The 23,133-nt window shown below is 33.1% G+C and overlaps 6 protein-coding genes across 6 annotated transcripts; 2 read left to right on the top strand and 4 right to left on the bottom strand.

Moving 5' to 3' along the window:
- Window positions 1-874: 874 nt before the first annotated feature.
- Window positions 875-3,230, bottom strand: LOC147920649 (uncharacterized). The gene is made up of 4 exons (XM_087501171.1): window positions 3,026-3,230; window positions 2,077-2,913; window positions 1,877-1,986; window positions 875-1,567 (listed from the first exon to the last, which is right to left on the bottom strand). Exons 1-4 carry the CDS (start codon window positions 3,228-3,230, stop codon window positions 875-877), a joined length of 1,845 nt encoding a protein of 614 aa, XP_087357297.1.
- LOC147920650 (uncharacterized) lies at window positions 3,230-4,699 on the bottom strand. The gene has a single exon (XM_087501172.1). The coding sequence runs from the start codon at window positions 4,697-4,699 to the stop codon at window positions 3,230-3,232; it is 1,470 nt and encodes a 489-aa protein (XP_087357298.1).
- A 5,824-nt stretch (window positions 4,700-10,523) lies between these two features.
- On the top strand, window positions 10,524-12,770 carry LOC104766581 (protein ELF4-LIKE 3). Its single transcript, XM_019241251.2, has 2 exons — window positions 10,524-10,657; window positions 12,237-12,770. The coding sequence occupies exon 2, from the start codon at window positions 12,247-12,249 to the stop codon at window positions 12,568-12,570; it is 324 nt and encodes a 107-aa protein (XP_019096796.1). The 5' UTR covers window positions 10,524-10,657; window positions 12,237-12,246; the 3' UTR covers window positions 12,571-12,770.
- Window positions 12,771-14,767: 1,997 nt separating this feature from the next.
- LOC104766582 (replication protein A 70 kDa DNA-binding subunit A) lies at window positions 14,768-18,608 on the top strand. Its single transcript, XM_010490494.3, has 3 exons — window positions 14,768-15,129; window positions 15,232-15,539; window positions 16,267-18,608. The coding sequence occupies exons 2-3, from the start codon at window positions 15,268-15,270 to the stop codon at window positions 17,915-17,917; spliced, it is 1,923 nt and encodes a 640-aa protein (XP_010488796.1). The 5' UTR covers window positions 14,768-15,129; window positions 15,232-15,267; the 3' UTR covers window positions 17,918-18,608.
- LOC104766583 (uncharacterized) lies at window positions 18,091-18,629 on the bottom strand. Its single transcript, XM_010490495.3, has one exon. The coding sequence runs from the start codon at window positions 18,534-18,536 to the stop codon at window positions 18,186-18,188; it is 351 nt and encodes a 116-aa protein (XP_010488797.1). The 5' UTR covers window positions 18,537-18,629; the 3' UTR covers window positions 18,091-18,185.
- A 290-nt stretch (window positions 18,630-18,919) lies between these two features.
- On the bottom strand, window positions 18,920-21,111 carry LOC104766584 (vacuolar protein sorting-associated protein 2 homolog 1). Its single transcript, XM_010490497.2, has 5 exons — window positions 20,765-21,111; window positions 20,209-20,339; window positions 19,839-19,943; window positions 19,486-19,746; window positions 18,920-19,282 (listed from the first exon to the last, which is right to left on the bottom strand). The coding sequence occupies exons 1-5, from the start codon at window positions 20,802-20,804 to the stop codon at window positions 19,142-19,144; spliced, it is 678 nt and encodes a 225-aa protein (XP_010488799.1). The 5' UTR covers window positions 20,805-21,111; the 3' UTR covers window positions 18,920-19,141.
- Between the last annotated feature and the right edge of the window lie 2,022 nt (window positions 21,112-23,133).

The raw sequence follows: 23,133 nt of genomic DNA on the forward strand, positions 1-23,133 counted from the left end.
AATTCCAGAAACTGCCCATATCTGTCTAGATAAGGTACATGTAAACAAAACATGGTTAAGTGTCTCATCTTCCCCTCCACATATTTGACAAGCATTGTCAACTCTCACTCCTCTCCCATTTAATGCCGCAGCAACTGGTAATACTCCACTGAGAACTTTCCAAAGAAAAATCCTTATCTTCGGGTCAGTTTGTAAACCCCATACTTGTTCTTTTAGCGGGTTTATGGAAGGCAGACGATTAGCTTCTTCCCTAATCAAAGGATTTAGAGATTGGGAAGCTAACCAATATGCCGACTTGACAGAGAAATCTCCACTCTTATTGAACTTCCAAGAATAGAAGTCCTCAATCTCCGATACTGGCTTCAACTTTTTAATTCTCTCCACATCAGGCGGTAAGAAATGGAAGTCCAAAGCTTCTACATCCAGACTCGATTAACCCTATCAATCAGATCAGCCACTCTGAGATTCGGATTGAAAACATTATTTCTTCTCCACGGGGGACGCAAACCCTCATGATTGTCTTTCCATTACCAATATTCTTCTCTAGTCCTTGCACCAGGAGTTCTCTTCCAAATAGTATACTCCGCCACGCGAAAGAAGGTCGTGTTCCCAAAGTCGCAGATAAGAAGTCTGAATTAGGAAAATACCTGCTTTTCATAATTTGAGCAAAAAGACACTTTGGAAACGGTAGTAACCTCCACGCTTGCTTTGCTAAGAGTGCTTGGTTGAAAGTATGAACATCTCTAAAACCCATACCTCCTTTTTCTTTGGGTAGACACAGTTTCTCCCAACTTAGCAAATAAATCTTCTTAGCATGTTCCGCATCGCTCCACCAAAACTCCGCCATGACACTATTAATATTCTCACATGTTTTCTAAGGCAGCTTGAAGCATGACATTGCAAACACCGGCATAGAGAGGGCCACTGACTTTAACAGAACTTCCTTTCCCCCTTGGGAGAGAAATCTAGTGAACCAACCAGAAGTCTTTACCTTAACCCTATCTTTAAGATAGTTCATCAGATCAATCTTGGAGCCACTAAAACACTCTGGAAGACCTAAATAAGTACCTGATCCCCCTTCTTTCATAATCCCCATTCTGTTCTGAATGCTAGTGTTGATCAGGGGACAAAGTTTAGATCCAAAAGTGATTGCTGACTTGCTCAAGTTTATAGATTGTCCAATAGCAGCTCCATACTTACTTAAAGTATCCATCAGAAAATCACTTTGCTCCAAGTTTGCTCTGCACATGAATAAACTGTCATCCGCGAATAGCAAATGATGAATTTCCGGACCTTCCTGCTGAAACTTAATGCCCTGAGTTAATCCTTCCGTACACAGGACAAATAAGAAGGGAGATAAGGGATCTCCTTGTCTTAAACCTCTCTGCGGTGTTATCATCCCATAAGGTTGATCATTGATAAACATCGAAAAAGTCACCGATGTTACACATTTCATAATCCATTCGATCCATCTTGTATGAAACCCCATTGCTATCAATAATTCCCTCAGATAACTCCACTCCAATCTGCCGTATGCTTTAGACATGTCCGTCTTCACCGCCATGAACTGAGAAGAGATTTCCGGATGTGAATTTAAGCAATGTACAGCTTCATGGGCCACCAAGATGTTATTTGTTATCAATCTCTCTGACACGAAAGCAGACTAATTAATTAAGACAATGTGCGGGAGAATATCATGCATTCTAGATACAAGGATCTTTGAAATGGTCTTGTAGAGGACTGAACATAAACTTATTGGTCTTAAATCACCCATTTTTACCGGATGATGCACCTTCGGGATCAGACATAGGTGGGTATGATTCCATACTGTAGGGAAACTCCCTGTTTCAAAGAAATCATGTATCTCCTTAATTACCTCCTTACCGACTATCTGCCAGTTCTTAGTAGCATCAATGGAAAACATTGCTTCTCTGATCTCATCTGAGGAGACTTTGACCAACAGTTTATCATTCATCTCATCTGACACTTTTGCAGGAAACTCATCAAACCAGACCTGTTAACTCTGAGGATTGGAGGATTTAAAGAGATTATTAAAATAATCCACAGCCACTTCACCTTTGGCTGCTTCTGATCTTTTAAGAACCCCTTGACCATCTCTCAGCTGTTCTATCCGTTTCCTTGCTCTGTTACCTTTTACTGATCCATGGAAGAATTTAGAATTGCCATTACCGGATCTCAGCCATTTATGCCGACTTCGGAGTCGCCAATATGTCTCTTCAGCTCTGTAAGCTTTTGCATGCTCTCTTTTGAGGATATGAACTTGATGTAAATTAGGCCATCTCTCTGATTGAACTCGCTCCAGAGAAACCTCACACTGATGAATCTTATCTCTAGAATTCACATAATTCTCCTTCTTCCATGAACTTAGAGCTTTTCTGCAATCTCTAAGACGTTGCGACACTAATAAACCACCTCTATTAAATCCAGGTTTCCAGGCCCTTTCGATTGCTTTCCTCACTTCGGCTTTATGTAAAAACCTCTTATCAAAACGAAACTGGCCTTTGTACGACTCTTGTGACTCTACCAACTTGACCAAAACAAGGCGATGATCTAATCCTCTCATATCTTGAAAAGCTTGATTCGATGCTGGGAAGCTAGCAAACCAATCTTTATTACCAAAGGTTCTGTCCAGTCTGCTCTGAATCCAATACTCGGCCCTTCTTCCTCCCCAAGTGAACATATTACCACTACTAGGCAATTTCCCCATTTCACATGCTTCTAACATCTCTTTAAAAGGTTTAAAGACATTATCACCCCTTCTCGGGCCACCAATCTTTTCCCCATTGTGCAGAATAGCGTTGAAATCACCTATCATACACCATATATCCTTCCTACCCACTCCACGTCTACTAAGTCTTTCCCAAACCTCTTTACTGTTACAAAACTCCGGTGCTCCATATATACAAGATAGGAAAAAGTTTGATGCACACTTCTACATCAATGATGTTTTTATCCTCATACAAAACATCCATCTGAACACTACTTTTCCACAAAAGAGCCAAACCTCCAGCTTTTCCTATCAGATCCACTGTAAGTAATCTATCATAACCCAAAAGACATTGTAAATCTACTAATTTATCTCTACTCTGCATCGTCTCCATCAGGAATAGAATCTCAGGAAAATGATTCTTACGCATTTCCTTGAGACGAGGAATCACCAAATCTTGAGACCGTCCCAAGCCTTGGCAATTCCAACTCAGTATGCTCATTACGCACTGGGCGATCCCTCCTTTGGGATCACCTTAATAGGATTCAGCTTTTTAAATTTTGCAGTGCTTGTTCCTCCACCTTCTGCTTTCCTCTTATCCTTTGCATACCGAGTTAAATCCATCTGAGGTTGAGAAATAACTCCAGGTTGAGTATTGTTTTTAGTTTTTGGTTTTCTGAGCCTAGTTGGAGGTCTATTCCTTGGTTTACCTCTTTTTGACTTTGAGCCGGAAGGACTAGATTCACTGAACCCAGTCCTAAAATCCGTAGCTCTGTCTTGAAAAGGCTGAGACAACGCCAAGAAAGACCCAAAAGATCCAGGATCCTGCTGGTTATTACTCTTTCCCAACCAGAGACTATCCTCGCCTTCTCTACCCAACTCTGAGTGTACTTGTGAAACCACTTCCATTCTCCTATCCCTCTGGGGAGCCCTTTCAATCTCTTCAAAGCTAAAGACTATACCCTTAACCTTATTAACATCTAAGTGCACAACTGGAGCCTGCTCCAAACGCAAAACAGTCTTCTTTGCTATCAGATCTTTTTCTACCTCTCCCACCGTTTTTATGATCCGATCAGCTTTGACCTGCCCATCCTCGTTGTTATTAACCAAAAGGTATTGTCTCATACCTTCTAACACATCATTAGCTATCCTTTGTCTCCCAGTAGACGGGTCGATCCCTACCTGATCTTCTCTCAGTATACCAAACAGCGGATCATTTTCTTTTAAGAACAAGATTTTTGGACTCTTTTCAACAGACGCCCCAACTTTTTTAGCTTCAGCTTCCTCTTCCAACTTTCGGATCAAGATGGGACAGACATCTTTTTCATGGGTCAATCTTTGGCATTTGTAACATCTTTTTTGAACTCGCTCGTACTGAAACCTCACCACCGAAGACTTTCCATGCGGGAGTTTCAGCTCCTTTGATCTTCTCAAAGGTCTTGAGACATCGAACAGGACCTTAAGCCGAACAAACTCCTGGATTTGCGGTTTGTCTGGATCAAAAGCTACTTCCAAAACCTCCCCTATCAACTCTCCCAAAGCTGTAATAGCTTTAGTCGTATAGTAGTTTACAGGGAGATTCCAGATCTGGACCCAGATAGGAATACGTTGAAGATAATTTATCGGGGGATTCTCATACCATCTATCCACTCCTATTGACCAATCATTATAGGTGTGAGCTCCTTTAGCTAACACTTCCACAAGATCTTGCTCTGAATCGAAGATAAATTGGAACCTTTCGTTCGAGAGGGCAAAACCTCTCATCCTTCCCGGCTTTTGCCACTTCCTTGGCATGTCGCGGATCAAATTCTTCATCGGCTGGCACGGCGGGTTAAGCGTACGTCCAATCAGGCTAATGGTATTTCTCTCCACATATAAGAATTCAGGCAGATCTGACATCTCAGAGGGTACTTCTTCTTCGACTTCTTCGAGAGACATAGCCAGCAACGCTTTATCCATCGCTGAAGACATCACGAATAATTGAAGAAAAACTCAACAAATGATGAAGATCCTTGAACACAAACCCTAAACATCTGATCGAATTCAAGCTAAAAGACCAAAAAGATATGGTAAATAGGAACAAAGCGGCTACACGGGAAATGTTTTACAGTCTAAAGTTCTATTCTCAACCTAGTGAAAGACACTAAATGAGAAAGAAGGTCCTAAGCCCAAAAGAGGGTAGTCAAGCAGATTAAATTGTGGTTATATACAGTACTTACTTTACAAGTGGTCAAATATTTATATATAATAGGTTAGACTCGCGCTACGTCATGGGATACTTTTTGTAACTATTTTTTAGATATATTGAATTATTGAAAATATGAACTTTCTTTTCTAGAATTGATTAATCGTAAAAGCTATGCTGTATACAATGATAAAATAGAAAAATGCACTAATAAAATAAAATTTGAAAAATCTCAAATTTAAAATGACTTATAAATGTTTACATCTAAATCGGGTGGACTTAATTGTATAAATAGCCTAACTAACCCTAATGTATGTTATCTTTTATTTTCTTTACCCTAATGTGGAAGATATATTAGTGTGGTTTGAACTTGTGGTGTATTTTTTTGTATTTAATACAAATTTAATCACATGTTGTTTTATAGTGTTTTTTTAATTGTTTAGAAAAGTTAATATTTGTCAAAGTACATATACATATTTTGGAACGCGATTTAGTGGAGTCGAATTCCATTGGAATCAGTCATAGAGGTAATGTTGTAAGCCTGTAACCACTTGACTAAAAACATTTTTCTCTGATTTTGTGTATTATTTTAATACTATTATACTTTTGTAGAATAGTATAAGGATTAGGTTAATTTTTAAAGTAATTTTTAAGTAGATGATTATTTAGTTTTCACTGCTTTTTCAGTAATTGGTTACACAATTTTAACCTGGTTGATATCATTATATTTTTTTAAATTGTAAATGATTTATTATTTTTTGTTTATTATTTCTTATAATTTGATTGGTTACACAGTTTAGTTTTAAAACTATAATTTGATTGGTTACACAATTTAGTTTTTAAATATAATTTGATTGGTTACACAATTTTAAGTAATTGTGTAAACATTTTTTTTTGAAAAATATTGATATGATATGGTGTATAATATGTCTTATAATTTGATTGGTTACACAATTTTAACGATGTGTTAGTTCCTTAAAATCTAGAAATACTTATTTTGAACATGAAATAATTATTATTGGTTGAGATAATCTAGAAACACAATTTTAATGATGTATAGGAGTTGTATTAATCAAAATGTTCTTATTAGATATCAATTTTAATGATGTGTCACTCTTAAAACACTCCAAAAGCTGATGTTCAAACAAAACTTTGAAAAGTGAAAACACACAATAACAAGTACAATTAGATTATTATTTAAAAACCAAAACTAAAATTACATTTTTTAATTTACTCATAATTTGGAAAAAAAGATTCAGAGGCTTACGGTAACAAAACTGCAAAAGGGCATCAACTTTGTTTATATATTAGGTTAATAGGTTTTACTATTGACGTTTGTAAAATAAAATAAGTTGGTCGACAAATTAAACTTAAGGCCCAAAACAACTTCATGACTTTTTGTTTCATCTTTTCTGATCGAATACCACAAGTCTACGACGCTTCCAACTCTGAAACGTGCGATTCCACCGCGATTCCAAACACCATAATTTGGAAATCACGATTCTGAGAAGCTTCTGAGCGATTTCCAGCGCTTCCACTTCCGATTCCGGAGCGAGAAACGCATCTCCTTCCACGTTTCCATGCTTCCTAGGTTTGTAATATTTACCTTTTTATGCTTTTTAATCAATATTAACATAAGAAAAAGAAAAAAATTTAGAGTAAAATGACGTGGAACCGAGGATTATTACTCGAGAAAAATGATGAGTTGTATTAATTCTTATAATTTGATTGGTTACGTATTTTAACTGAGGTGTCAGCTCTAGAATTTTCCAAAATGTTGAGGTGTCATCACCTGAGGAGAAACACATTGTAGTTTTATTGGATTGATACTAGATTAGAACACGGATTCTAAAACTATTTAATAAAATTAAAATTTTTAAAAAAGTGAAATATATTTTCCGAAAATAAATAGATAAAAGTTTTTAGTGAAAGAGAAGTTTTTAATTTAATACAGTAATTTATTTTTACTATTATAAAATTATTATTACAATTCTTACAATAATCTAAAGCTAAATTATCGACCACCAAAATGTTTTCAAACATTAGCTATTACGAATATTATTATTGTCTAATTTCAAAACGTTCAACAACTTATTCACAAAATGTTTTACATGCATCAATCCGTCAAAGCGTCATCTTATTAGCATCCACATACAATTTTACTCTATGTTTTACCACTAATAATGTATTCTTACACCCTAAAATATTTTAATGTTAAAATACGTTCTTTATCACCACCTATAAAATGTATTTGTGAACAAATAAAAATAATTTTTGTCTCTTTGTTTTCAGTCTTTCACTTTGACGTAGTTTCTTTTCACCACTAAAATTTGTAGTGACAGTTTGTTTAACCACTAAATTTTTTTACTCAAAAAATGTTTTGGATGAAAAACTAAGGAGAAAATATATATATGATTGCAATGAGTTTATGACCAACCCAATAAAATTTGAGAAATTAAAATACAGTTAAAAAATAAAAAGTTATAACCACGATGATATAGGAGTCTTAGATAATCTATAGATATAAAATATAAACTAAAATAAAAATCTAAAAATACTATACCATAAGAAATTTAAAATATTTATTTTAAAAAGAATAAATAAATATTGATCTTACATATCTTTAACTGAAAGAAAAAAAATAAACTCAAAATAATATAGAAACTTTTATTTTAAAAATATATCACAAATTTCTAATAAGAAAATCAAATTTAACTAAATAATATAACAAAAAATTTAAAATTCTACAACATAATCAATTAAAATATTAAAAGAAGGAATAAACAAATATTGATAGTACGTAGATTCGTCATCCAAAATTGTATAAGATAAATAGAATAAAAGTTCTTACTATTACGAAATTGTAATTTGGGAACCCTACATTTTAGTAAACTATGTTAGACAATAAAAATCAATGAAAATTTTAAAATAATATGATGTCTATTATTCATAGATATGTAAATAGTCAGATAAGTGGAAGTAGTCAAAGATATATGTGTAGCATTATATAAAGATTGTAGTTATACATTAATTTAGTTTGTCTATCCATATATAAAGCATAGTTAAATTCAGCCTTATATGAGGTTCATCTGCAAGTGTTTTTTCGATCATAACAATCACTCATGATACCTTCTTTTGCTAACAAGGTATTCTGATCTTTCATGGTTTGTATTTGTCTCTTTAGTGTTCATGATTTTCTAGCGTACTTAAGATTTTGATTTGATATGGTATACCACTTAATATTACATCCTTATATAATAAGACATATGCTCTGTTTCCTTATGGTGATAGATAAATATTTCCTTTTTGTTTTTGGATTAATTTTTTTTGTCTTTGGTAAATATTTTTTAACTTTTTTTTTAGCGATTAACTTAGACATGTGTCAAAATCTAAGATCGTTAATTTAACGCATGTTGCGAACATGTTAAACAGTATGTTAGACACATATCAACATCTTATTAATACAATTGACATGTGTCATAATCTCATTAATGAATAATTTTAACATTAAGTTTTATATAATAAGATATAAATAAGGTATAACTATATATATACTAGGATTTGTTCAAAAAAAAAACTATATATATACTAGGTTTTCGTATAATGTAAGTGTAGTTAGGCTGATATATATATATATATATATATATATACATAGAGCTACAGATTTGGCGTTCCAAAAACAACATTGTAAATTTATGCAGTATAAAGTATTGTATCAATCAACGAAATTGAATCCAACATGTATTCTATTACTTAAAAATGTTTATTTCAACCAAATATTAATTAGAAAAATAGTTCATTATTAGTAGTTAAGTTGAAAGATAAACGTTAACAATATTTTCATATATAAATTTTAAAAATTCTAACCAAACAATCAGTTTTAATATTACAAGATCGGCTATACTGGTTTAAAAAAAAAAAAAAAAAAGGATCGACTACACTGCTAAGCATTTGTTTTAAAACACATCACAATCACACGATTCTTTTTGATTCTGGTTTTGTAGAAATTTACTCATATTTTATGCAAAACCCTCGTTATGAGCCGTATTTACAACAACAAAACAAAACAAAAATTGACATAAATCAACATTTTACATTTTTCTACAAGGTTTTATTGTTTCTTTTGTTTAAAAAACTAACACTCAGTTATTTTTGTTTTAGTTCAATCAAATTTTGGTACCGCAGACTAAACTTAAATATAAATATTTTTATAGATGGAGGGTCAAATTTATTAACGGTTTTGTTTTCGATTTATTAGCAATTTTAAATTATGGGTTTAATTTACCAACAAAATAGTTGAGAGTTTAAAAATGGATCCGGTCAATGTTGAGGGGTTTTCTTGTTAAATATTCTCAAAAAAGAACCAGCAAGTGACTAACTATTTTCTTAACAGCTCTAATCATATTTCATTAGTTTATCTTTTTGGTAACTATTACTTAATATTGCTTATTCTTTTATCTACAAATATGCGGAGAAATTAAACTATACACACACTCAACTTGCAGTAGCTAGCTAATATTCTTAATTAACGAATCCTTATAGAGAACTTGCTCGAGAACATGCTAGTTAATGACAAAAACCAAAAGAAGATAATGCTTGTTTATATGACCTAACGTTGAGAATGAGACATATTTTGTCGCACTATCTTAGAGAAAGAAAGAAAAAAACAATAAAACATATAATTCACGTTTCTCATCATATAGTATCTCAATGTAAACACAACTTATGTTACGTATGGTTAGGAAATAAGTCACGTATATTTCATGTGTGGCTGATAACGAAAACTACATATTTTTCCCGACTATTAATGTTCTATTTTTACAATAAATAATTCCAAAAAAAAAATCAATAGTTGTGATAAATAATCCCATGTTGATATGCCATGTTGCGATGATATAAGGTTTACAAAAATGATAGTAAAACCGATATTGCACTATTTTAAATATTTGCTTATAAAATTGTAATGATTTGCGTTACTGTTCGGAACCAAATATTTTAAATGAGCCAAAACGTTTTTTTGTCATTGTAGGAATATCTTAAATAATAATATTATTGTTTTATAAGAAGTCGGCTAGAAAGAAAAGAACAATAATTTATATAAAATGGAATAGAATTAGAATTTAAAAAGAAAAAACAAAGGAAGAAGTAAGAAGTATTTAAGAATAGTCCCTCTATCCCATAAACATTATGTTTGGAAGCTTTTACACATTTTAAAAAAACAATGATTACTTTCTCTATTATACAAATATTGATATTTTGAAGCTTTTACATATTTAAAGAAAACAATGATTACTAAATTTAAATATATTTTTTCTTTAATTAAACTGATATTATTTAATTTTAAAGCAATAATAATTCAAAAATTTAAATATTTTCAATGATTACTTCTTGAAATTTATAAAATATCAATTTTTGTGGGATAAAAAAATATTCTAAAACATCAATCTTGGTAGGACACACAGAGTTGGTAGATAGAAGAACTATAGAAGAGGTTGGATATATATTCCATCTTTAAGACAGTGAGGGTCCTCTTTTGCGTGACTGTCAAATCTCATTCTCTTCTCTTTCCTCTCATCAACTCTCCGAGAAAGAAAGAGAAAGAAAATCTGAGTTTCCGAGAGAAAAAAAAAAAAAAAATCTCAAAGATTCCTCCGATCGGTGATCTTTGTCTGTCAATATTCTCGAGAAAATTCTTCTCTTTCTCTATATATATATCATCGTCATATACTATCTTGTTGCTGCAGGTATCGTAATTTTTCTCTTCTTTTGTCTTTCATATCATCATTACACACTATTCTTCATTGTTTCTTCAATTGTGATTTATGAGTATTTTTTATAGCTTTTTTCTTCTAATAAATTACTCAGTGTTGAAACTTAACACAAAGATTATTATACGAGTTTGTTAATGTTTTTATCTTTTGTTGTTTGTTTTGAGTCTTCTTTTTTTTTACTTAAGTTGAATCGGTCGGTATTTGTTGATTTGTTCTTAGCCTTTTGTTTGATTTCTTTTTCATTTTTTCACTTAAATTGGTGTTTTTTTTTTAAGTTGGTCATTCTTAAGAGTTATGAATAATAATATGTATATGGATATGTAGAATAATAATATATTTGTTTTCAGTTTCAGATGCAAAAGGTTTAGTTTGAGGCTTTGAGCTATAAAAAACCTTTAAAAGATAACCTTTAAAAAAAAAAGAATGGAAGTGTGGGTTAATCCCTTTTGACATTTCTATATAATTCCCTTTCAAATAAAGAATTTAAAATCTTACATATTTCTGTCATGTTTGCGCTGAAATTTCTATATATTTCAAATAATTTTACCATAAATTAATTTTATGATTAGATTTACACTATTGTTTACTAATAAAAATCAATAAAACTCTAGAATGTAAAGTATTTTGAAAGAATGATTAATTTTTCTTGATCCAATAACATACATATCTGGTGACCCCAAAAAAAAAATCAAAAAGAATTAACCCTTGATCCAACATCATACATCTGATTTACATAATTACTTTATATGTCTAATCAATAACACTATAATTATATAGGAAACTACTACATACATATTTAATGATTTTATTTTATTCAGTAATTCTTAATATAGTTTCAAGCTTGAAAACTAACATCAACCATTAAAAAAATGGCCGTGATAATTTTTTTTTTGTTTGTCGTCAATAAAATAATAATTTGAATATGTCTATATGTAAGTAATATTATTATTTTTAATTGAGTGGTGGTTCTGAAAATGAAAATGTATAAATTAAATGGTAGTTCTGTTTTCATGGTTTGATGGGTTGTGAATAGTAATGAGGTCTGTCTGAAGCAAGTAGCAGAACCCACAAATGTCTCATCCTCCCTGCTAAACATTGACTGCTAACTTTGGATCATCAGATTCTTCTTTTGGTCCCAAGTATAAAATCACAGACCCTTTTTGCTATTCTTTTTATTATTATTATAGTCCAAATAAAAAAAAATATATATAGGAATGGATATTATTCTAGTTTCTGTCTTGGTTTTGTGGATAACAGTCGAGTAAATACTAAATAGTAAAAAAAAAACCATTTTATTTGTCAATAAAAAAAACACACACCATTTTGTGTTCTTATGGGTTTTTACAAAGAGATTTTTTTTTTAATTGTTTGATTTAAGCTTTTTTTATTATGTTACTAAACCCAAGAAAAGTTGCTCTTTGTAGAAATAGTCTAAATCCGTTATTTTTGTCTGCACATGACAATAATATTAATAGTAATACATCATGTATATATATCTTCTCACAACTCTTGAGTTTGTGAATCTTATCCAATTGATAAATTTGTTTGATAGGTATCTAATAATGGAGGGAGACACAATCTCTGGGATGATGGGAAATGGAGCTGAGATGGATGGGAAGATTCTTCAAACGTTTCAGAAAAGTTTTGTTCAAGTGCAAAACATATTGGACCACAACCGATTGCTTATAAACGAGATAAACCAAAACCATGAGTCCAAAATCCCAGGCAACCTAGGACGAAACGTCGGTCTGATCCGAGAATTGAACAATAACGTGAGAAAAGTTGCACATCTTTATGTTGATCTTTCCAACAACTTCTCCAAATCCATGGAAGCTTCTTCCGAAGGAGACTCAGCAGGTGGCCACAGGAGAATCAGGCCTGCTTGAAGTTGAATGAGTTTAGTTTTATGTGGCTTTAAATAAAAAGAAAAGTTCTTGTCAAAAAAAAAAAGAAAAAAAGTCATAGTCTGGGGGATCATAGACTAGTAGAGAGCATATTTTGCTACTATCTCTCACGTATTTTATGTACTATCTGAATTTTCCTTTCGTTTACTTTTGTTGTCAAATGTCAACAGTTTATTCCTTAATCTCTTTTTTTCTCTAAGCAAGGTTAGATTATCCCCACTCATGCCAAGATTTCATTGAACAACCTACATAAAATTATTAAGAAACATAACACTATTTTATGTTTAGCCACTAATTAATGAAAATATAACACTATTTTAACAATATTTCTTCACAGTTTAACAATCATTAAGTGTTATAACAATCTTTTTGTTTATATTCATGTTGTTTTAGGGATTAAGTGGTGGACATGAGAAGGATAGACATGAAGTAAATTTAAGATGGATAATTAACTATAAGTTAAAATAGTTATCTACTTTATAAACAATATAATAATTTTCAGTTTTTAAGGATAATTATGAAATGTTCAAGATGTAATTGATTTAGTTTATAAAAGAAAGTTTTTAATTATTAATTTGTATTTTCCTTAATAAAATACAATGATCATTCTCTATGTAAAAATATATTTAACTGGTTAATCAATGTATGTTTAACAAAAAATGTCATAATACCATTTACTTATGACTTAAATTATTATAACAAACAATTACGAAGTTGTATAATTTTTTCCCCAATAAAATATCTAAACAGTCACAAATGTGCGACAAATATTTTTTTTCTCAAATAAACGTCACTATTTGTGACTATATAATTGTAATAAAACTGTCACTCTTGTTACAATTAATAATATCGACACCATTTAGTCGCTAATAAAGATAATTTTCAGTAAAGACTTAATTCGTAATAATATTGTGACGAAATAATTATGAATTTATGATTTTTTTTTAAATGTCACAACATAGTAACTAAAAAGTCACAAATTTGTGACAAAAGAACTTATACATTCTCAAGCTAACGTCACAAGAACCTTTTTTTCTGAAGTGAATGTTATATATAAACAAGAATTAGTTACTAGAGATAAATTGTTACAGAAAAGAAGAATTAGATATTTGAGATAAATTGTTATAGGAAACAAGAATTAGAGATTAGAGAGGGTGTTCTAATAAGAAATCTAGGTTTATTGTTCCATAAGTATAGGCTATAGCTCTCGTGGTTTGAAGGAACAGTTTTTATAGGAACATAAAGTGAGGATGAGACCATTTTATAGGAGTATTAACTAAAAATAATGTTGTTTAACATTAGACTTACTTAAAGGAGAAAATGTACTATAAGCCAGACCATGTAAATTTTGTACTTTAAAAAACAACAGAAATTCATTTTATACTAATTCATAATGTTTTTGTCAACAAAATAAATATAAGTTGTTGTGACAGGTATACAATTAAAAATCCTATACCCCTTTACTATAAAAATAATAATATAATTATTACGTCATCGCTGTTCGTTGAATACTTTGAGGGCTTGATTGGAACAACATATACTAGAGCATTAGCATTATGCAGCATAAGCATTAAGGTGCATAAGCTGTATGCTCTGATTAATATAACACATTTAGTTGATTGGTATAGTGGAGTATTAGATATTATATTTATATTTAATATATGATATTAATTAAAAAATATAATTTAAATGTGTTTCATTAAAAAAAATTATTACTCATTGCTATATAATTTTTTAAAAATATATTTTAGATTTAATCAATTTTATAAAGTGTTATATATATAAATGTGTAATTTAATAATTTTTAATTATATATATTTATAATGTTACACATTAATTACAAATAATTAATATATATTATAATTTTTTATAAAAGTTTATATCTATATTTACATTTTTAATTTCAATAAATTTTTAAAATATATAATAACACATTAAATTAAAATAAAACAGAAATATATATTATAAACGTTATATCCATATTAATATTTTAATGTATTAAATAAATTATTATATTATTTTCCATAATAACATTAAGTAGTTTCTTATATATATTATTTTATAACAAATAAATTTATCTTTTATAAAATCATAATTTTCTATTTTTACAAAATAAATTAATTATTTAAAAATTAATTTAATATATATTAATATTTTAGAGTCAAATGTTTTGGGAAATATTTTAGAGCATTGTAGCTTCTAAATGCTCTCTTATATGCTCTCTTAATAAATGTTGATTGGATGATAAAATTAAAAAAAAACTTCTTCGTATCCTCTTCCAATCAAGGCCTGAGTCTTTGAGAATGAATAATTTTTTTTCTTTTTTGTTTATTAAAGTCGGTCACAGTTACGAGTCGAGGGCAAAATAGTCATTTTGAACTGAATAGCAAAAGTTTCAAAATTGAATAAAAAAAATGCTCATGAAATGTTTTGCCCGACCCGCAACCGCAACAACAACATCTTTTAAGCTTCTCCCGCAAAATTCAGCGAAACTTTCAGAGGAATCATCTCTCAACACCAGTCACCACCACCACCGTCTAGGTTCAAAATCTCCGTCTTCCTCACGCTCTGTTTCGCCGTATGTTTATTTCCTCATTCCTTTTCTCGGTTCATTCATAGATTTGGTTTTCTCCATTTTTCTAGGGTTTCGCGCCGGGATCTGGAAATCAACATTTCGTTATGCCGGTGAGTTTGACTCCGAACGCAATCAAGGCGATAAACGCCGGCGACGTCAATTTGAAGCCGTTGTTGCAGGTTTTAGATATCAAAATGATAGGGAGAAGCCAAGAGAGAAGCCAGGAGAGGTATCGTTTCCTCATTTCCGATGGTGTTTCAGCTCAACATGCTATGGTCGCGGTTCAGCTTAATGATCGGGTCAAGTCCGGACAAGTTGATAAAGGATCTATCGTTCAGCTTATTGATTACATTTGCAGCGATGTCAAAGGCCGCAAGTAATTTTTTCTCCTCTCTGGCTAGATCTAGACCACCATTGTGTTGAAAGTGATCTCTGATTTGTTGTTTGACGTGATAGTGTTTGAATTTTTAGTACAGTAAGTGTGAATTGGAGGTTTGATAAGTATTGTTACTGATTTTTCGTATGAAGGGAGAAAATGTTTATCTGTGTGGTTTTGTTGGACGTTTGTGTTTTATAGTCGCATCTATAGTTTTGGCATGAGAACGAAATCTGTACACTAGTTTTGGCTTTGGATACAGCTCTTTGATTCTGTGATGTACTAAGTTTCTTATTCTGTGCCTTGATAAGGAGAGTAAATAGCCTGTAATGATTTCGAGCATTCCTAGTGTGGCATTTGTGACAAACTGACAATGATTTTGCAAAAGCAATGATAGCTTCGCTTTAGATAGACACCTTTCACTGAGGACTGTTGTAGTCAGTTGCTTTTACTGTTTCTATTTTATCTGGTATTGATGAATGATTTTGGTTAGAAAATTAACTAGTGCCAAAGATTTGTGGTGTTTTTTTTGTTTGTAGTTCATGGTATTTAATGGTTGGTTGGCAGATGTGCTGGGTATCTTTTAGTGATGTAAATGGAGACTATTTTGTTGATTGTGTTAGTGGAAAATATAGTTTTAGATTTGATTTGTTGAGCATGATATATTTGAAGGAGTTTTACCTTCTTTGATGGTAATTTTCGTATGCCTCTATGCATCTGTGTACAGGGTTATTGTGGTGCTGAAAATGGAGACAATAGTACCACATTCTGAGACAGTCGGGAACCCCGCAATATTTGGAGAAACAGATACAGAAACCCAAAAGACGCTTTCAGCTGTAGGCAATATACAACCTTCGAATAGGGTTGGTTTTAATGAACCAACGGTTCAGCATTCAGTTAATAAAGCACCTCCCAGAGGCACAAACATTCATAATCCAGCCAACAGTACTTCAAGTTTCAGGCCATCTGTTCAACCTTCATATCAACCGCCTGCAAGCTACAGAAATCATGGACCCATAATGAAGAACGAGGCTCCAGCTCGAGTCATCCCTATTGCTGCTCTCAATCCATACCAAGGTCGGTGGGCTATTAAGGCTAGAGTAACTGCGAAAGGAGATATCCGACGATATAATAATGCAAAAGGAGATGGAAAAGTTTTCTCGTTTGATCTGCTTGACTCTGATGGAGGGGAGATTCGGGTTACCTGCTTTAATGCTGTTGTCGACCGATTCTATGATGTCACTGAGGTTGGGAAGGTATATTTGATTTCAAAGGGAAGTTTGAAGCCTGCACAGAAAAATTTCAACCACTTAAAGAATGAGTGGGAAATTTTCTTGGAGTCAACATCGACTGTGGAGCTTTGCCCTGATGAAGATGGCTCCATACCAAGGCAACAGTTCTCCTTCCGTCCTATAGGTGACATTGAGGACGCTGAGAACAATACCATACTCGATGTGATTGGGGTTGTGACTTCTGTGAACCCCTCAGTGCCAATCTTGAGAAAGAATGGGATGGAAACCCATAGGAGAATCCTGAATCTGAAGGATGAATCGGGAAAAGCTGTAGAGGTAACATTATGGGGAGAATTCTGTAACCGAGATGGTCGGCAACTTGAAGAGATGGTTGATTCAGCCTCTCACCCGGTTTTAGCTATAAAAGCTGGAAAAGTAAGCGACTTCAGTGGGAAGTCTGTGGGGACAATCTCTTCAACACAGCTTTTCATAAATCCAGATTTCCCTGAAGCCCATAAACTGAGGAACTGGTTCGATCACGGGGGAAAAGATACTGCATCCTTCTCCATTTCTAGAGATACCATGCCTGGAGGAAGTTCAAGGAATGAGATAAGAAAAAGTGTTTCTCAGATCAAAGAGGAAGGCCTTGGAAGATCAGAGAAGCCTGACTGGATCACTGTGAAAGCAACTGTATCATTCATCAAAACAGATAGCTTCTGTTACACAGCTTGCCCTTTGATGATTGGAGATAAACAATGCAACAAAAAGGTGACACGGTCTGGAACAAACAGGTGGCTCTGTGACCGGTGCAACCAAGAGTCTGATGATTGCGACTACAGATACCTGCTTCAGGTGCAGATACAAGACCACACTGGGTTGACTTGGGTAACTGCGTTTCAAGAAACGGGAGAAGAAATCATGGGATGTCCGGCTAAGAAGCTTTACGCATTGAAATACGAACTAGAGAAGGAGGAAGAATTTGCAGAGATTGTTAGAGACAGACTGTTTCATCAGTATATGTTAAAGCTGAAGATCAAAGAGGAATCGTATGGGGATGAACAAAGAGTTAAGATGACAGTGGTGAAGGTAGATGCGGTGAATTATACATCCGAAAGTAAATTCTTGCTTGATTTGCTCATAAGGTAAGGTATTTTATAGGTTTTACATTGAGAGTTTTCATGTAACAACTCAGAATATGCAAACTTGAGTTTAGTACCCTACTATATGATGAATTCTGTTGAATCTTTTTGATTCAATGAAGCTTAAGCGTTATGGTTTCAAATCTCATTTGGTTTTTCGGATTCAAGAAACAACAAATATTACTTTTGACAAAAGTTCATTGCTGCAACATCAAACGAATACACAGAGAAAGAGAACAGATTACAATGGTGTAAGAAAGATATATAGGTTAAGCTTAGGTTCTCTTGACAGGGTCGAAGTTGGAGACGCCGAGGACGACACCAATGATGACGGTGAGGACGAGGCCACCAGAAGCAATACTGAGCAAGAAATTCTTGAGGGAAGGAGAGATTCCAGAACCAGCAGCTTCAGCGACATCCGGGATAACCATGGAAGCAGTGAGAGCAGCCGCAGAGATTCCGGCCAAAGCTTTGTCCATCTTGAGCGCCTTAACTTGGAGTCTCTGTGCTCTGCCTCCAGGTGCAACCAAGGCCTTGGATGGTTTCAGAGTCAATGGTTTGAGGAAAGGAGATGAACGGGTCTGGTTAAGTGGCGTGACCAATGACATCGCGGAGGTAGAAGCCATATCTTCCGATCTCTTTTGGTCTCTCTCTCTGTCTCTCTAGATTGATATTGTGAGATTCTTCTCTTTCGAAATGTGTGAAGTTGCTGAGGAGAATGGTATTTGACAAGGGAGATTTGGGAAAATGATGTTCGGAGATTGGAGGTGTGAGATATGAGTCTTACGTGGCAGCGTCTAAGCTTCCAAATGGCTTATTGGATAGATAACGTTATCTTCATTTGAGATTACTGTGGTTGCTATTGGGCGTGATAAAAAAAATATCGTACTGTAGTACATCGAGTCTCCGATTCCATAATTGACAAATTGGTTAAGGTAAAACCGAATTGAGAGGTGGATAGTTTTCGGTTCGATTAAGATTTTGGAAAATTTTATGAAGAACATAAAAATAGTTCCAACAATTTTGGTTCTCAGTTCTCACACACTTAAATTGTATATACAAAGTGTTTGAACAAATAATCAGTAGGGATAAATTCTCAGTGATCACAAATTATGAAATTATTACAAACCCACCCCCAAAACGTAAACATATTGTTGGCAACATTTGCCTTTGAAGTTGAAAAGTAATCAACCCCTCAGTAAATATGATACAAAAAAAACCCAAAAAGGCTTCACATTTTTCGAAGGTTGTCCAACCTCGCCTGAAGGTCACTATCTATTCCTCCGCCATCCTCAGCTCCGGTTGCCTCAGCTTGTACCACTTTGTTCTTTGTTGCTGGTACTGCGACCGCACCAGATGGAGCATTCACCAGCTGAAACACAGATATAAAAAGTCCAATCAGTTTTGTTAAGTATGGTAACCAATGTAAAACCTAAAGGGCTCTATATAACAAGTATACAGTTTCAAGATCGAGTTTTTTTTAAAAGTTTGTATAAGATGTTTCAGTTTATTCAGATTTAACATCCATAAGTGGAAAAGTAGAGTAAATGGTAGCTAAGATTTTGATGTTTTTACCTCTTGGTTGATGTCGATTCCGATTTCGTCAAGGACTTGACTAACAAGATCTTCAGTCTCTTCTTCTTCCTCATCTCCTTCCAAAGCATCATCAATAGCATCTCCCATGACCTCAGAGACCATCTCCATTTTCTCGTTCTGCCTCTCAAATTCTTGCATGATTTTCTGCAGAGAAGGGAGGTTCATCTGCCTGTTCATCTGCCCCATAGCTTTAGTCACACCTTTCATCGCCTCACCCATCGCTTGTGTTGATTTCAGAGTCTGAAGAAAACGAAACATAAGTTGATTATTATTGCCTTTGCAGGACATAAAAGTATAATGCGTTTCTTTCATTAAGACCTTTTGGTGCATACCTGGATCCTGAGAGATACACCTTGGAGTTGGGATTTAAGCTTGTAGAACTTCTCAATCTGGTGCCGCGTTCTGATAAGATCCTTTGCCATCACTTTAACAGCTCCCTGTGAGAAAGTTATCCAACAAATGATAAGTCAATTGACACAAGTATGTCGTAACTTTGAAAGAACACAGCCTGTTCAGACACCTACTTTTAGCATCAGTGTAATCATTTAGTGATGCAGAAACTGTAGAGGGATAGCTATAAACAGAGAAGGAGCAGCACAGAGTTGTCAACTAACTAACTCAGCTAGTCATTTTAACTTCCACACAAAATAAAATATACATGGTAGGTAATGAAGAACGTAGGGTAGAAGAGAAAAAACAAACCATCTGGCCTTGCTTAGCGGTCTTTTTAATCTCGGCGATGAGTTTCTTTTCTTGAGTTTGAAGGCCTTGCCTCTCCCTCTCTATCTCTCTGATCGACTTATCCAGCATCCGCTTGTTCTCCCGCAGTAGCTCTGCAAACAAAACAAAAAAAAAAATACATGATTTAATATAAAAAAATTCACTCTCTTTAAGCTACACAAAACAATGCACTAACATATGATTTGAAACAGAGCAACTAAAGCAACTAATCAAAACTTCACTTTTAAGGCTACACAAAACACTGCACAATAAATATCATGTAATAACCCTTTTTGATTGAAACAAAGCAAAAGAGACAAGTCATCCTCACATAATTAAAAGGCAAATCATCAAACCAATCAAATGCTATAATATCACTTCATCAAAACGATCAAACACATTAAAAAAACCTAATTGGATCCGATTTCAAATCCAATCCTAAACCTACATGAAATTTTTCACTAAGTAAAAAATGAAATCGAGTAGCAACAACAGACGAAAAAGAGAGAGAGAGAGGGAGCGAAGGATTAAGAAGAACCTGCGGGAGTTTTACGCTTTCCGAAGATTGAATTCATCATGATAGATTTAATACGATGAACCAAATTTAAAGTAAAAAAAAAAACACCAAATCTCGAACCGTTGAAGAAGAAGAAAGCTCCAACGAAATTTATTGAAAATTTTTCTGCTAAAAAAAAAAAAAACCTTTCGATCGGAACGACGAAACGCGTGAAAGAGAGAAAGAGATTCTTGACTCTTCTTTTTCTTCGTCGTAAAGAAGGAAGGAGGAACCTCAAGTTTCTTATATTTATCAACTATAGTACAAATCTTTCTTAATATTAATATCTGACTCCTATCTTTTTGTTTGGAACAAACCCCCCCCCCCCTAAAATGTAAAAAACTAAAAACACATCATTTTTAAAGAGTTAGGCTGATGGTTGTGTTGGGCTCATATTCTTGGGCTGAAATAAGATGTAGAGAGATTGATCTTCAAGCCTTTTTAAGTTAAAACTATTTATTTATAGGTTGCATTATTAATAATAATAAAAAAAAGTCCATTTCTCATTTTCAAGAACAAACTGACTCTTGAAAATTAACATGGAAATTTTGCGAAAGTAGTTAAAAATTTTATATCTGAAAATGCGACGGATTTTGATTTGAAAGTTTTATGAATTAACATTTTATATGATTCATGTCTATATGGTATTACTATTGTACCTTAAAAAAAATCTAGTGTACTTATATTTGAGATTATATATACATAGAGATAATATGATATACAATACTCATACTGGGTATGGGAGATAAATTTGTCTGATATAAGCTAATACAACAAATAAGAATGAAGGTGATGGTTCAAATCTTTCAATTTAAGTTTTTTTTTTACTTAAACTATTTAATATTTGTGTGTTTGACATAATTCTAAACATATCCATTTCCTTTTTTTTTTTATAAACTCTTTCCACGCTTTCAAACATTTCTTCATCTCTTGAGCAATCTTCTTGTAGTTTCCCATGAGTTGTTACATCATTTTCTCAAGTTTGCTTTTTTGGAATCCCTCTTTGATAGTTGTTATATTGTACATGGTCTTAAAGACTTTTGTGGATAAACTTGGTCTTCGGGGTTCTCAACATATGTGACTCTATAGGTACATATGTAGGTGATCCTTGTAGTTTTGATTGAAACCTTGGTTTTGGTAATTCCCTTGAATGTAGTTTATCTCCTCAGTTCTTTCATGCCAAACACCATTACATACATTAATACACGTTTGCACCTTCTCCGCTGACAAATAGCTCCTATTTGGTTTGTCTTCAAAAAGAAAATTGAACATCTCTTTCAATTATTTGGATCTCGTCAGTCTCTACATTGCTAACATCAATTGTTGTTGGCTAAAGACACTTTGCTCATCTAAACTAGATCACTTGAATTTAATAACAATTTGATGTCACGATGAAACCAACGTTACAAATGGCGGCTAAAATAAATTAAGCATGATGAAAACCAAACCTAGATCATGTGCATGTTACAAGCAAATAAAACTGTTCCTAAAACACTTCATGATAAGAACAAATAGTCTGTGCCCATCAAATACCACGTCTATGCATTTTGAAACGACAAATTATTATCGAGAAACGATAGAGACCTAAAGACAGCTGTGAAGGATCTGGCTTCGAAGATAACACTCTCTTCGACCCATTGCTATTTATGTATCAGAGAGACAGCTAATTTACTTGAAACACAAACCTCCAACGTTCCTATTCTTTTTTCTCCCTAACTTAAAAAAATCCGTCTTTACTTAAATTAAATAACGAACCAACGTATTGTCTCCATGCATAAGTTAAAAGCAGGAACGGCCAAATTAACATTAGTGGCACCCATGTGTCGGTTTTAATGGTCGGTCCATTGTTCTTTACTTCTTTTAGTTTATATTCTAATCTTCCTGACATTAAGCTGAAGTTAATTTTTTTTTTTTTTTTTTTTGAACGAAGCTGAAGTTAATTAAGTATTGTATCTTCTTACTTAAAAGAAAATCTAGTAGTCGTGTTAAGTCAAGACAGTCTCAAAATGGTAGAAATGATGAGTGTGCGATATAGTTGACTTTTATAGTTTTATTGTATTTTAGTTTCATAATATATTTGTGAAACAGTTACAAACACGCATCTCCCACTTTAGAATCCCAATACACATTCATGTGTATAGGAATCTATAAATATTTTAAACATTTATACTTTCTGCTGCTAAAAATGAATACATTCCTGATGGACATGTACAGCTAGAGAGGATGATCAGTGGTGGCAAAGCAACGAACTTAACGGCTCTCGGCAAAAGAAGGCTCTAGACCACGTAAAGTTTTGAAATTTGCGGAGAAAAAGAAATAATCGCAAATTATATTTCTATTTTTGCTCTTTC

The sequence above is a fragment of the Camelina sativa genome, chromosome 19 (genome assembly GCF_030686135.1).
Source record: "Camelina sativa cultivar CO46 ecotype springtype chromosome 19, ASM3068613v1".
Classification (NCBI taxonomy): Eukaryota; Viridiplantae; Streptophyta; class Magnoliopsida; order Brassicales; family Brassicaceae; genus Camelina; species Camelina sativa.

Coding starts and splice junctions, on each gene's coding strand:
- LOC104766581 (XM_019241251.2), top strand. CDS start 12,247: ATGGAGGGAGACACAATCTCTGGGATGATGGGAAATGGAGCTGAGATG.
- LOC104766584 (XM_010490497.2), bottom strand. CDS start 20,804: ATGATGAATTCAATCTTCGGAAAGCGTAAAACTCCCGCAG. Junction 20,340..20,764: donor AAAGCGTAAAACTCCCGCAG/GTTCTTCTTAAT, acceptor TTTTGTTTGCAG/AGCTACTGCGGGAGAACAAG. Junction 19,944..20,208: donor CCGCTAAGCAAGGCCAGATG/GTTTGTTTTTTC, acceptor ACTTTCTCACAG/GGAGCTGTTAAAGTGATGGC.
- LOC147920650 (XM_087501172.1), bottom strand. CDS start 4,699: ATGTCTTCAGCGATGGATAAAGCGTTGCTGGCTATGTCTCTCGAAGAA.
- LOC104766583 (XM_010490495.3), bottom strand. CDS start 18,536: ATGGCTTCTACCTCCGCGATGTCATTGGTCACGCCACTTAACCAGACC.
- LOC104766582 (XM_010490494.3), top strand. CDS start 15,268: ATGCCGGTGAGTTTGACTCCGAACGCAATCAAGGCGATAAACGCCGGC. Junction 15,540..16,266: donor AGCGATGTCAAAGGCCGCAA/GTAATTTTTTCT, acceptor ATCTGTGTACAG/GGTTATTGTGGTGCTGAAAA.
- LOC147920649 (XM_087501171.1), bottom strand. CDS start 3,230: ATGAGCATACTGAGTTGGAATTGCCAAGGCTTGGGACGGTCTCAAGAT. Junction 2,914..3,025: donor TCTGATAGGAAAAGCTGGAG/GTTTGGCTCTTT, acceptor GTATATATGGAG/CACCGGAGTTTTGTAACAGT. Junction 1,568..1,876: donor GGCAGATAGTCGGTAAGGAG/GTAATTAAGGAG, acceptor ATCTCTTCTCAG/TTCATGGCGGTGAAGACGGA.